At 38.4% G+C, this 13183-nt stretch overlaps 1 protein-coding gene across 2 annotated transcripts in view; it reads left to right on the plus strand.

Moving 5' to 3' along the window:
- rbm33a (RNA binding motif protein 33a) overlaps positions 1–13183 on the plus strand; it is a 150616-nt gene that overhangs the window by 66147 nt on the left and 71286 nt on the right. For both annotated transcript variants that reach the window (XM_055664312.1, XM_055664313.1), the window contains exons 9-10: positions 2974–3259; positions 7399–7457. In XM_055664312.1, coding sequence (XP_055520287.1) covers positions 2974–3259; positions 7399–7457 — 345 coding nt within the window. The remainder of the gene's footprint in view (positions 1–2973; positions 3260–7398; positions 7458–13183) is intronic.

A 13183-nucleotide genomic window follows, 5' to 3' on the forward strand; every position in this document is an offset into this window, starting at 1 on the left:
AGGAGACCAACTCCTTAAGAATTGGTCATATTTATCTATTAGTCGGAGTCTCATTTCTTCAAGGCGTGCTATGTCCATCATATTCCTAATCCACATTTTAGCAGTTGGTATGGCTGTATTTTTCCAAAATTTAAGTATCAATTTCTTTCCAATTATTAACCCATAATTTAAAAAATACGTTTTGGCCTTTATTTAAATTGATATCTTCTACTATTATTCCAAATATAATCCATTCCGTTTTAGGTTCTATTCTTGACTTGAAAAGCTTTGTAAATTTATCAAATATATCGCTCCAAAATGTATTCAACTTTGTACATCCTACAAATGAATGTGTTATATTAGCGTTTTGAAACAAACATTTATCGCATCTGGGAGAGACGTTTGGATAAAATTTATTCAACCTCGTTTTTGAATAATATAGTCTATGTAATAATTTGAATTGAATTAAATTATGTCTTGCATTAATAGAATAATTATGTGTGTTCATCAGATACTTTTCCCATCTATCCTTCGAGATCTTTATCATTAGCTCATGTTCCCAATCTTCTCTTAGTGCTTCTGTTGAGGGTAATTCTCTATTTAATATATTGTTATAAAAGTATGATATTAGTTTTTGTGAATCAGCCTTAATATTCATTGCTTCTTCTAAAGGGTCTAAAAATATAGTATGAAATCTATGTGTATATTTCTTCATAAAGTCACATATCTGTATATATTTAAAATATTGATTATCCTTCAGTTTAAATTTTAATTTTAAATGTTGAAATGATAACAGTTTGCCCAATTCATACATATCCCCTACTTTCCTAATCCCCAGTCTATCCCATTGTTGATATGTTTTGTCGATGAGAGATGGTTTGAATGCGGGGTTGTGTTCTTTACCTAATCCATTCAATATAGAGAACTTGCAAGCAATCTGCCTTCATAACCAGCTCAATGGTTATTTCACCATTAGATCAGATTTTTATGATGCTTATGATTATTCTCCATTTTACAAAATCCAGTGACCTATATTTGGTTTTTCAATATGAAAATGTTGAAATCTTTTGATAACCAGAAAAAGCTGCAAAGTTATAAGCTATAGAAAAAATTGTTACAGTGGCACAGCAGTAGAGTTTGTGCCTTACAACACCAGACTGTGGGTGCTGGCTGTATGGAATTTGTACATTCACCCTGTGACCATGTGGGTTTCCTCTGGGTGCTCCGGTTTCCCCCCACACTCCAAAGACATGCAGGATTTTAGGTTAATTCCCCAGTGTGGCGGATACAACTAGTCTAGAAGGGGGGGAAAGGAGGAGTTGGAGAATTTGGTGTATAGAAAAATCTGAATGGGAAGGAGTTAAAATTGCTAGCAACTGGGAGATCTGATGACCCTTGGTGGACTGAATTATTGTTCTGCGCTTGATCTCGCTGATGTATAGGAAGCCACATCAGGAACACTGGATGCAATAGATGAAGTTGGAGGCAGTGGACATGAGTCTCGGTCTCACCTGTAATTATTACTGGGGTCCTTGGATGGAGGTGAGGGAGGTGGTTTCGGGACAGGTGTAACATCTTCTGTGGTTGCAGGGGTAGGTACCTAGGAACGGGGTGGTTTGGATGGGAAGGGATGAGTGAACCAAATAGTTGTGGGGGGACTGGTCTCTGCAGAAGGCAGAAAGAGGTGGAGACGGGAAGATGTGACTGGTGGTGAGATCAGGTTGGCAGCATCGGGCATATCGGAGGACAATGTTTTACATGTGGTGGCTGGTAGGGTGAAAGGTGAGGATCCAGGGTAACTATCCTTGTTCCGTTTGGGGGGGTGGGGGGGGGGGGGCGAGAGCGAGAGCAGAACTACAGGTCACATGGGAAAATGAGTGGGAGATACATCTATGACTGAAGGGGGGAAACCATGTTTACTAAAGAAAGAGGTCCTAAAATGGAAATCGTCCATCTAGGAAACAGATACCGCAGAGATGAACGCGGAGCAATTGCAAGTATGGAATAGTGTCTGTGCAAGAGGAAGTGTGGGAGGAAGTGTAATCCAGATAACTGGGTTTTGGTAGGATTCGTAGCTATCTGTCGATAATCTGTCCCTTGTGATGGAGACAGACCAAGAAAGGGGAGGTGTCAGAGAAGTCAGGGTGAATTTGAGAGTAGGGTGGAAGTTAGTGGTGGTTAATAAAAATCACGATGTCTGTGTGGGTGCAGGAGGCAGCACCAATGCAGTTGCCAATGTAACGAAGAAAGAGTTAAGTGCCAGTGCACAAGGCACAGCCTGGAACAAGGAGTGTTCGACGTAACCGACATAAATGCAGGTATAGCTGGGGCACATGCAAGGGTCCATGACTACTACACCTTTAACTTGGCGAAAGTGAGAGGAATCAAAAGAGAAGCAGTTGAGCACTTTCCTTTTGCGCTTGTAGGAGAGTTGAAACAAGGATCCATGTAAAGTCAGATACAGGGCATTCACCAAAAAAATGCTGAGTGGACACCACGCTGGGTTAATACATCTGACAGTGCTGCTATACTTCATTGCTCTGCATACAGTTTATTGAAGTTGTAGAATAATATGCAAGTTTACAACCTTCTGATCAAAGAGGAGAAAGCTTGTAAATTAAAATTGAGCTAACCTAATGTTGCATGTTGATTCTAAATATCATGGAAAATATTCAAATTAATAAAAACAAACTAGAATTGTAGCAATTATAGCATTGCACGAGTGCTTTGAAATATGCATTCTAAGTTATATTTATAATGTGATATGGTTTCAAGAATTTATATAAATTGGAATGGTCGTACAAATTCAATTTGTAATGGATTACCACAAAATGTGTGTCATTATTTTTTTCCTCCCATATTCTCAGTTTTAGAATTGTAATAAAATAAATAAAATTGTAATAAGATAATGCCTTGTATAAAATAACATTGAGTAACATTGATTTTTTTTTTTCCCGTGGAAAACAAAGAATAATCAGTTATTTCTTTTCCCAGAATTCTCGTACTGCTGTAAATTCCTCAGATCTTCAGTCTGGTAGAGGTAATTTTCAACAACGACAACAGCCACAGCCTCTCCTGGTACCTCAAAGACATCCTTCCGCATCTCAATTATCCATTTGCCCTCCGCAGCAACCAGAACAGCAGCACCAACAGCAAGAGCAACCACAGAATTCAGAGGCTGCGTCTATCAGTTTAAATCAATCAGTAATTCCTGCACAACAACCAAAGAACATTCATATAAATCCTCATTTCCGAGGTCCAGTGGTTCCCCCTGTCCAAGGTTAGCACTGTAAAAGATTGTGTAAATTATGCTTTCTGAGAGAAATCATAGTCCTTTTTGCATGGTTATGTTAAAGTTATTATATGGTAATCTTGACCTTCAGGCAATAACTGGACGTCGATTGCAACTGCCACACCAATATCTTGCAAATAACACTTCCAACCCCAAATCTGGATTGGTACAGGGCCTTTGTTTTTAGGTGGCATTAGATCAGAGCATGTTTGTGCCTTCTGCGTGCAAATATGACCAATTTGCCATAGGTTGCCTGGCATTAAGACCAAACATTGTAGCTCTTTTAGAGCACTGCCCCCCCTCCCCCCTCCCCACGATGGATAGAAGCATTTGAGATGATTCCCAATGCTTTAACAGTTAAACTTGATGTTCCTTAACGTCGCAGACTAGAACTTGAACGCAGCTATTTGGATCACACATTTATTAACTCTGTCATTGGGTACATGCTACACCAATTTCTGCTATATGTAAAATAACTTGTATAGCAAGATTAAAGACTGACAATACTTGTAAAACAAAAGTTCTAGTTTAATCAGCCCAATCTTCATTTTGATATGGCTGATGTCAGAGACTCCTGGTGTCATAGGAAGAGAAATTGACCCTTCGGCACACCATACCCATGCTGAGCCATTTTGCCCAACTGCACTAATCCCATACGCGTAAGGACTGTATTCTTCAATGCCTTGTCTATGTAAATGTCTTTTTGAATGCTCTTAAACAGTGTTTATATCTGATTCCACCACCTCCTGATACAGCATTCCAGACATTAACCATTTTCTGTGCTTAAAAAAGCACAAAATCTCAGATCCCCTTTAAAACAACTTCCTCCCATCTTAAACTTATGCTGTATTGTTTTGATACCCCTGCCATTTTTGACTGTCTGCCCTATATATACTTTTCATAACCTGGGACATCTCTGTCTGATAATCTCTCAATTTCCTTTGCTCCAGGGACGATAAGCCCAACCTCTCCAGTTTACCCATGCTTGAGGCTCTTGATCCTGGCAACATTCTTATTAATCTTATCGACACACCTTCCAATGCAACCACGTCCTTCCTGTACTGTGGCGACCCGAACTGTATACAATGCTCCTAGGTGTGGCTTAACCAGTGTTTTGTAAAGTTGAAATATAACGTCACCGCTATTATATTCTATATTCTGATAAATGAGGAGAGGTATGCCTTAAGCCACATTCACCACCCTATTTTACCTGTGTTGCCACTTTTGAGGAACTATAGAGTTGGGCCCTGAGATCTCTGCGCATCAACTTTCCCTGGTGCCCTTCCATTCACCATATATATATATATATATATATATATATATATATATATATATATATATATTTTACTTCTATTTGACTTCCCAAAATGCATCGCTCTGTATTGTACAAAATGCATTGTACTTGTTGGGAGTAAATTCCAACTGCTAATGCTCTGCTGAACTTTTTATTTGAGCTATATTATATACTGCTGTAGCCTTTGACAAAGTTCCTTGCGATTCATAACACCTGTTTTCGTGTTATACACAAATTTATTAATTTTGGTTTGATTTTTATTACTTTGTGTTGTCATGCACAGTGGTGCAGTGGTAGAGTTGTTGCCTTACAGGTCCAGACACCCGGGTTCAATCCTGACTATGGATGCTGTCCATATAGAGTTTGCACATTCTCCCTGTGACCGCGTGGGCTTTCTCCTGGTGCTCCTGTTTCCTCCCACATTCCAAATACACGCAGATTTGTAGGTTAATTGGCTTCCGTAAATTGTCCCAAGTGCATGGGATAGAACTAGTGGTGGGTGGTCATTGGTTGGCGTGGATTCAGTGGTTCATAGGGCATGTTTCCATGCTGCATCTCAAAACTAAACTAATTTCAGTGATTCATTCCAGACTATAAGTCGAACTGTTAGAATCAACATGTCGCAATAAAATTTTCATCAATTTTCAAGAAGCTTCAAATTGTTAAACCCTAATTTTGAAGTGTTAATATTCTCACTTAAATCCCAAGTGGCGCAGCAGTAGAGTTGCTGCCTTATAATACCTGAGAACTAGGTTTCATCCTGACTACGGGTGCTGTCTGTACAGAGTTTGTGCATTCTCCCTGTGACCGCGTGGGCTTTCTCCAGGTACTCCGCTTTCTCCCACACTCCAAAGATGTGCGGGTTTGTAGGTTTATTGATTTTGATAAAAATTGTAAATTGTCGCGCATGTGTAGGGTAGTGTTTATGTGGGGTGATCGCTTGTCGGCACACACTCGATGGGCTGAAAAGCCTGTTTCCCCATTGTATCTCTGAAATTAAAACTTAACTTCAGCAATTAGTTAAAGTGAATCCTATCTTTTGAAAATAATTGCAAATAAATACTTCCAATCTAAATGGGAATAATTATGACAAATTATTTAGCTTTTATAGTCAGACCCTATTGCGGGCACTTTGAGCATTTCTTTGCATCAGTGGACTGCTAAATGGTTACTGTGCATTTCTTTAGCTATTAAGCTTTTTGTATTCAATCGCAGTTAATGTAACGATGAACAATTGTAGCTTTCAGCACCACAGCTGTAAGCAAAGCCTGTTTAGTATTAGGATTTAAAAGGAATGCTTATGTAGATTCTGTTCTGTTTTAATCACTTACAGAATGTACATTTATTGGTTCATAATTGCTACCTGGCTTGCTAGGGCCATTTGACATCAGTTATGAGCTCACGTTGTTGCCAAGTAAGGAAAGAACACCTTCCTGATTGAACCTTTATATTCAAGCAGTTCCTTGGTCACCATTTCAAACACCTTTTTATTTAATTACTTGAATTCAAGTTCATCCTGCTACTATGGTGAGATTCAAGTTGTTGCCTTCAGATTAATATTCCGGATCTCAAAACATCAGTCCAATAACTTAATCACTATATCGCTGTACTGTTTACGTTAATATGATCAACTTGATTCCTGCAAGGCTTTTGTGGACCACTTGGCTGATGCCATATCAGTTCTGATGTGCAGTAAGTAAATTTTAGTCAAGTCTTGTGGTATATCTTGCTTTAAATGACAAATGCAAAGCAGTTATGTTCAGGACAGTTGATGATTAAAATGATTAAAAAAACGTACTTTATTCATACTTCACAAATAAAGCATGTCGAAGCCATTTAGCGTCTGTGCTGGAGGCAACCTTTAAAGTAAGGCAAATGTAACTAAGTAAAAATGTGAAGGAAATCATTTTATCTAACGGGCTACTTAAGGTCCTGTATAGATTGTCGCTTCAGTTTGTTTAAAACTTTTATGTTTGTGTTCTTCGATAAGTGTCTTGAAAACATTCAGAATGTAAGGAATGTGAGAATCCTTTAAGAATGATGATTTAGACTGGCTCGTTGTTTTTCCTAATATACCATTTTGTCACTTAGAATTGTTTATGATTCGTTCTGTGAGGTCACACCTTTAATTTCCAGATATTTGTTCCAATATTTTTCAATTTTTGGTATAAAATGATGTATGACCACCGGCAGATATACTTATAGAATAAAGCAGCATTTACCTGCCAGCACATGGAATTATACTGGAATATACCTTTGAGCTTTCAGGGATGAAAGGAAAGCAGTAATTGGTTGGGGACGATGGATGAAATGCTGATAAAAGTAAATACCATTTCATAGAATGAATATGTATTTGGTAGCTCTGAGCTTTTTGTTCATGTTCCTCAGAACTGTTCTTTACACCCAGTCCTTCCAAGATTATCGCCTAATTCACACTTTTTGCTTAAACAAATGTTAATAAAAGTGTTCCCCAACAGTGTCAAATCATGTCAAAATATGCACATGCCAATTGATTTGCTTAATCAGTTTGTGATGGGATCAAGTGGTCTTTAATTGGAAGTGTACCTATGTCAAAACCTGTTTTGACAACATTAACTGCTATAGGTACAGATCCAAAATGGTTTTAAGTAATAATTTATACACAGCATGTGTACAATATGATATTCTGGTACAAACAATTGCAGAGAAGTGGTTATAATTTATTTTCAGTTCAGTATAATGTAATTTCAGCTTTGAGTATTGAATTTCTCACAGCAAATATGCCTGAATGCTTTGAAAGGTCAGAACACAAAGGTAATGACTGGTGTTTTTTTTCCCCTCATTGTAATTGCAGTGCCCTTGATGCCTACGCCAAACCAGCCGAGGCCTGCTGTGGGCCCCCAGAGATTCCTGGTGAGTAGCAGCTGCTTCCCTTTGTATTGCAATATTGATTGCACGTACCTCTGTAAAGTAGTATTAACATAGTAATTAAATACCAGCAAAGCTAAATAAAGTTTTGGGAATCTGTAAACATTGTTGGTTCCCTGCACAGCTGGAAATGTTTGATAGGAGCTTTATGCTTTGATAGGTTTGGTGATTTTACTGTAAGCTCTACAAATGTGAAAGCGACAGGAGATATAACATGGACTTCATACGATTTAAAAAGCAAAATCTATTAAAGTAGATAAGACAGAATTTTGCTCTATGAACGCACCATCTTATTATTTTTCAAATAAAAGAGAAGAGATACTCCCACTGTTCCATTTGATGGTATTAGTCAAGGTCAGAGGGCTTGATTAAATTCTGTGTATTCATTTAGTTCCTGACATTTCATTGCTATATCTACATGGTTTTGCATTTGTTATTCTTTTTGGCTTCTTTAATGTATGTCTGAATCAGTGGTATCTTGCAAATTTTATCTGGGTCGCCCTGATTGACTCTGAAACAATTGCAGTATTTAAACATCAGTATTATTTTAATGCAGTTGCTGTAAAATATATTTGCAATTTCCACACCTAAATTCCCCTCAAATCTGGTCCTCTTGCAAATCAGTATAGCTGGTGGAATAACAAGCAGAGGAATCTGAATTTGCAGGCAAGATTATAATAGATACAGAGATCAACTAAGAGAAAATCGGTAGTATGCTGTAGTTATTGTGCAGAACCATGGAGAGTAGCATTGTCGTCTACAGGGTACAAGACATCAGGTGGTGGTGATTGACACTTCCTGGGTAGAGATTCTCATAGCGGTTTATGCAAATGGAGTATGAACAAGGTTGCTGCAGCAAATTACATTTCATTTAGGTTATGGGCCTTGCAAAGAAAAATGAGGCAGAGATGTGTTCAGGGTAACACAAGATTTTAGCCTGAGCATTTTGTGTTTTCAAACCATGTTTTGTAAAGCAATGTAATTATAACGTTTATAGGTGGTAAAGAAATGATGGGCATTTTCTCTCATCACATCTTGGGCAGCGTAGAGCAGATGCAGTATCAGCTGTCAAATACTGTCAGACTGGCATATACAGTGCACAATTTAAAATGCAGGTGACATAATACCAAGCAACTTCCATTTGCCACTAGGCATCTGATTAATCATGATTAGCATATATTATCATACTATCAAATTTAATCATATCCGCTGGTTTCCATCAGCAGACCTCTGTGAAGCTATACAGAATATGGTTTGCATTTGAGCTGTGTGCTTGTGTATTGTATTTGAAGATCAAGAAATAAAAAATAACGTAAATGTTTCCATTAATTGTAATGCAGCCTGTTAAAGACTTTTATGTATTGCAGCTCTTGTTCGTATAATTGCTAATATCATGTGGGCCTTTGATTATTTTCAAGACCAAGATTAATAATTTTAGAGAGATATAGTTTTAATCTAGCTTTCCAGGAAATCAAGGTGGATGTCGCCCTTTATTGATTGAGACCATGATATTCATGATTTTGTGTAAATTTGGCACTAAAGCTTGGTTCTTAATTTACTTTATACTGTATTTGCAATTTCAGTGTTTGTGAATAGCTTCCAGAGGATCATTCTAAGTAAAATAATTTATTTCAAAGCAAAGCCTCTTAAATTATTTCAATTTTGTTCTCATGAATACTTGAGAACTGCTCTTCAAAAGTCTTCCTCAGCAGTGTCCTTAATCTTTGCTTTCTATAATATATTCTGGTGTTAAGCATATTGCCATTCTGATCTTAATAAAACCTTTGTCAATTGTATTGCTTTAAAATAGGAAGTATTGAGGGCATTAGTTGAAGGCCATATTATTAGTTAGGATAGTCAAGATATTTAATTGTCATTGTATTGGCTATTGAACAATTAAATTGGTGTTGCCGCTTTACAGGCCCATTGACATAATAGCACAATACATAAATATACTGTAAAACCAGAAGCTAACAATCTGTAAAAATAGGTAACCAGATCATAATAGTACAAAAACCAAAGGATGTATTGGAACCTAAACAAAGTATAGAATCAAGAGTGTTTTATTGTCATTTGTACCAAAATGGAACAATGAAATTATATATTTATTATATTAAATTATAGTGTTTATAAGCATTTCCAGGGCTTATTTATTATATGAAATTATATAGTGGATCATAGTTGCCGAGGTAGGGTTGCGGTTTGTGTTGCACAGTATTCAAGAGTCTGATGGTTGTTGGGAGGAAGTTGTTCTCTAAACCGGAGGCAACGGTCCTCAGGCTCTTGTACCACTTTCGCGATTGTGGCGGCGGGATGAGAGCTTGACAAGGGTGGTGTGAATCATTGATTATTATTAACAAACATATTTACGTTGATGTTGGACCAGAGCTTGCTGACCCATTCCTTATGCACATGGTACTCCCATGCCCCTAGTTATTTTTCAGCTGGAAAGAGTGCAGAGAAAATTTATAAGTGTGTTGCCAGGACTTGACGGCCTGAGTTATAGGGAGCGGTTGGGCAGACTATGAATTTATTCCTTGGAGTGAAGGAAGATGAGGAGTGATCGTATCGAGGTGTATAAAATCATGTTGGTAATCGATAGAGTATATGCACAGAGTCTTTTACGCAGAGTCGGGGAATCAAGAACCAGAAGACATAGGTTTAAGGTGAGAGGGGAAAGATTAAATAGGAATCTGAAGGTAATGTTTCACAAGAGGGTGATGGGTGAATGGAACAAGCTGCCAGAGGAGGTAATTGAGTCAGGTAATATAACATCATTTAAAATACACAAATGGGTATAACAACATTCCCTTTATTGGTGCACTGGATGGCTTGAATGTACTCATGCATAGTGGTCTTTGACTGGATAATACACAAGGAAATGTGTTTTGTTATACCTCGATATACCTGACAATAATAAACTAAATCAAGACATTTGGACAGTACATGAATGGGTAAGGTTTAGAGCAGGGGTTTCCAAACTGTGGCCCGCAGGCCACATCTGGCCCGCAGCAAGCTCTTAGCACGTTCCGTGCGGCGGGCTATTTAGCGGGTTCTGTCATAGCACGGGAACTTACACATCAGTCTGCCGTAGGCTATCAAGTTGAGGGTTTATGTGCAGCTTCGAATTGAAATTGAAAGCCATGGTGCTGCATTAGAGATAATGTCCCTTTAAAGCTGCCTGGGACTGACTCCACCTCCCCGTTTATACTTCCTGTATACTCCTGTGACCAAGGTTAGTGGATGTTGGCTGCAGGCCTTTCTTTTTAGTTGTTTGCAATTTTAGGCTGTTCTGTTTGAATTGTGGTGATTGGTAGCAATGCTGGTTAGGTTAAGTGTATTTTATGGGGGGGTTTATCTCTGCTGATTTCTTTGCAGATCTTTGTTGGGTAGCTCAGGAGCACCAGTTGCAGTCTTTGGTGATCAGTGCAACCTGATTGTGAATGTTTACCTGTTCACTTTGAACAGCTTAGCACAAATGGTTTCCCACTTCAGTAAATGCAAGGTGCTTCATCTAAATCTAAAGTTGCTCACAGGGTCATCGAGTTGTACTTCACGGGAACGCGCCCCAGCCCACCATGTTCATGCTGACCAAGTTGGTCAGTCCCATTTGCCTGCATTTGTCCCATGACACATCCGTATCCATATATCTGCCCATATATATCTTTTAAAACCTGTGTAATTGTTTCCACTTCTATAGCTTCCTCTGGCAGCTCATTCCATATATGGAATACCCTCTGAATGAAAAACAGGTGTCCCTGAGGTTCCTCTTAATTCTCCTCTCAACTTAAGCCGATCCACTCTAATTTAAAAAATGACTGAGTGTTTACTTCAGCCTTGCCCCTCATGATCTTCTGCCCCACAATAAGTTCACCCCTCAGCCTTCTCTGCTCCAAAACAATGTTCCAGCCTAGAAACCTCTCTCTATAACGCAAGCCCGGTGCAACATCCCAGTACAAGTGTTTGGGGAGGTGGAAATTTATGATCATCTTTGATAAACCATCAATATAACCTTTCCACCTGTACAATGCATTGGAGTAGGTTTCAGCAGAAGAAGAATTTCTTTCCTCATTTGCAAATGAAGTAATTTTAGGAATGAAAAAACAATTTCATGAGCGATTTTCTGACCTTGATGCCAAAGCAAATGAAATCAGGCTCTTTCAAAATCCATTCGATTGCAATGTTGAAAATCTCCCAAGTCAGTTTCAAATGGAAATTATTAATCTTCCGGCAGATGACGGACTGAAAGACAAGTATAAAGAAAGAAATCTGATTGAGTTTTATAAATTTCCAGCTATTTGCTTGTAGATTTTTGTCCATTTTTGGTACAACTTACCTCTGTGAACAAACATTTTCAAGAATGAAGTATGTCAAGTCTAAATGTTGAGCAAATTTATCTGATGAGCATTTGAAGTCCATCCTCATAATTGGATCCTCAATTCAGCAAAATTTTGAAATCAAAATTTTCCGTTTGAATTACTTCAATTCTTTTTTGAGTTCATTAAATTTATAAAACTGACATTTCTTTATTTTTTCCTACGGCCTGCAAAAATGTGGCAAATATATAATGTGGCCCTCATGCTGAAAGGTTTGGAGGCCCCTGGTTTAGAGGGATGTTGGCTAAATGCAGGCAGGTGGGACGAGTGTAGATGGGGCATCTTGATCGGCATGGGCAAGTTGGGTTGAAGGGTCCGTTTCCATGCTGTATGACTCTATGACAAATGCTGCAGGACAGTTCCACCCAGCACTCCAGCAATGTGGGCCGAGCACTGGCACATTGAGGTAGTCCTGCTTCATTAAAAAGCTTTCGAAAGCCAAACAAGTATTACTATAAAAGTTGTAAGTGACTTTTTAATGAATTAGAAATGTCTGCCATATTTTGGTTAATGACCAGCATTTAGAATTTCTAAAATTAAAATAGGTGATTAAGGTTAAATAAAATTTATAAAGCAGCAAAACAACTTTAAACAATAATTAAAGCAAGATCATTAAAAAAAAAAGAAACCCACCAATGTTTTAGTCCCACTGAAATCAATGGATTTTTGGACAATGGCAGAATCCATGTGGTTTGTCTTTGGTATAAGACTGAGGAAATCTGGACAAACTGGGCTCTGCTGCTAGATTCTGTGTATGGACGTTTAGAGCAAAATGCCATTTATATGGCTAGTTGCTAGCATATATGGATCCAGGAGCAATGCTAAGTTACATTGCTAAGGGTCTAAAGAAGGGTTTCGGCCCGAAACGTTGCCTATTTCATTCGCTCCATAGATGCTGCTGCACCCGCTGAGTTTCTCTCCAGCACTTTTGTCTACCTTCGATTTTCCAGCATCTGCAGTTCCTTCTTAAATGCTAAGTTACCCAACGCTAACATTTATATTTTGTATTTTTTAAACCCTAGCCGTTGCAAATTATGAAAATAAATTTCTGATTTTTCAGTTGGTTCTCTGAACTAATGATTGAAGTTTAAATTCTCGGAGGAGGTCAAGCAGAATCTGTTGGGGGAGGGGGCGGTGGGGGATGGGATAGTTGATCAGAGTCAAGACCCTGAATCAGGACAGAGGGAAGATGGAGTCATAGTCATACAGTAGGGAAACAGGCCTTTGGCACAACTGGTCCATGCCAACCTCGATGCTCTGTCAAAGCTAATGTCATTTGCATGCTTTTGGCCCATGCCCCTCTAAACTTGTCCTTATTTATGTGCCTGTCCAGAT

This window comes from Leucoraja erinacea, chromosome 2 (assembly GCF_028641065.1).
Source record: "Leucoraja erinacea ecotype New England chromosome 2, Leri_hhj_1, whole genome shotgun sequence".
In the NCBI taxonomy this organism is placed as follows: domain Eukaryota; kingdom Metazoa; phylum Chordata; class Chondrichthyes; order Rajiformes; family Rajidae; genus Leucoraja; species Leucoraja erinaceus.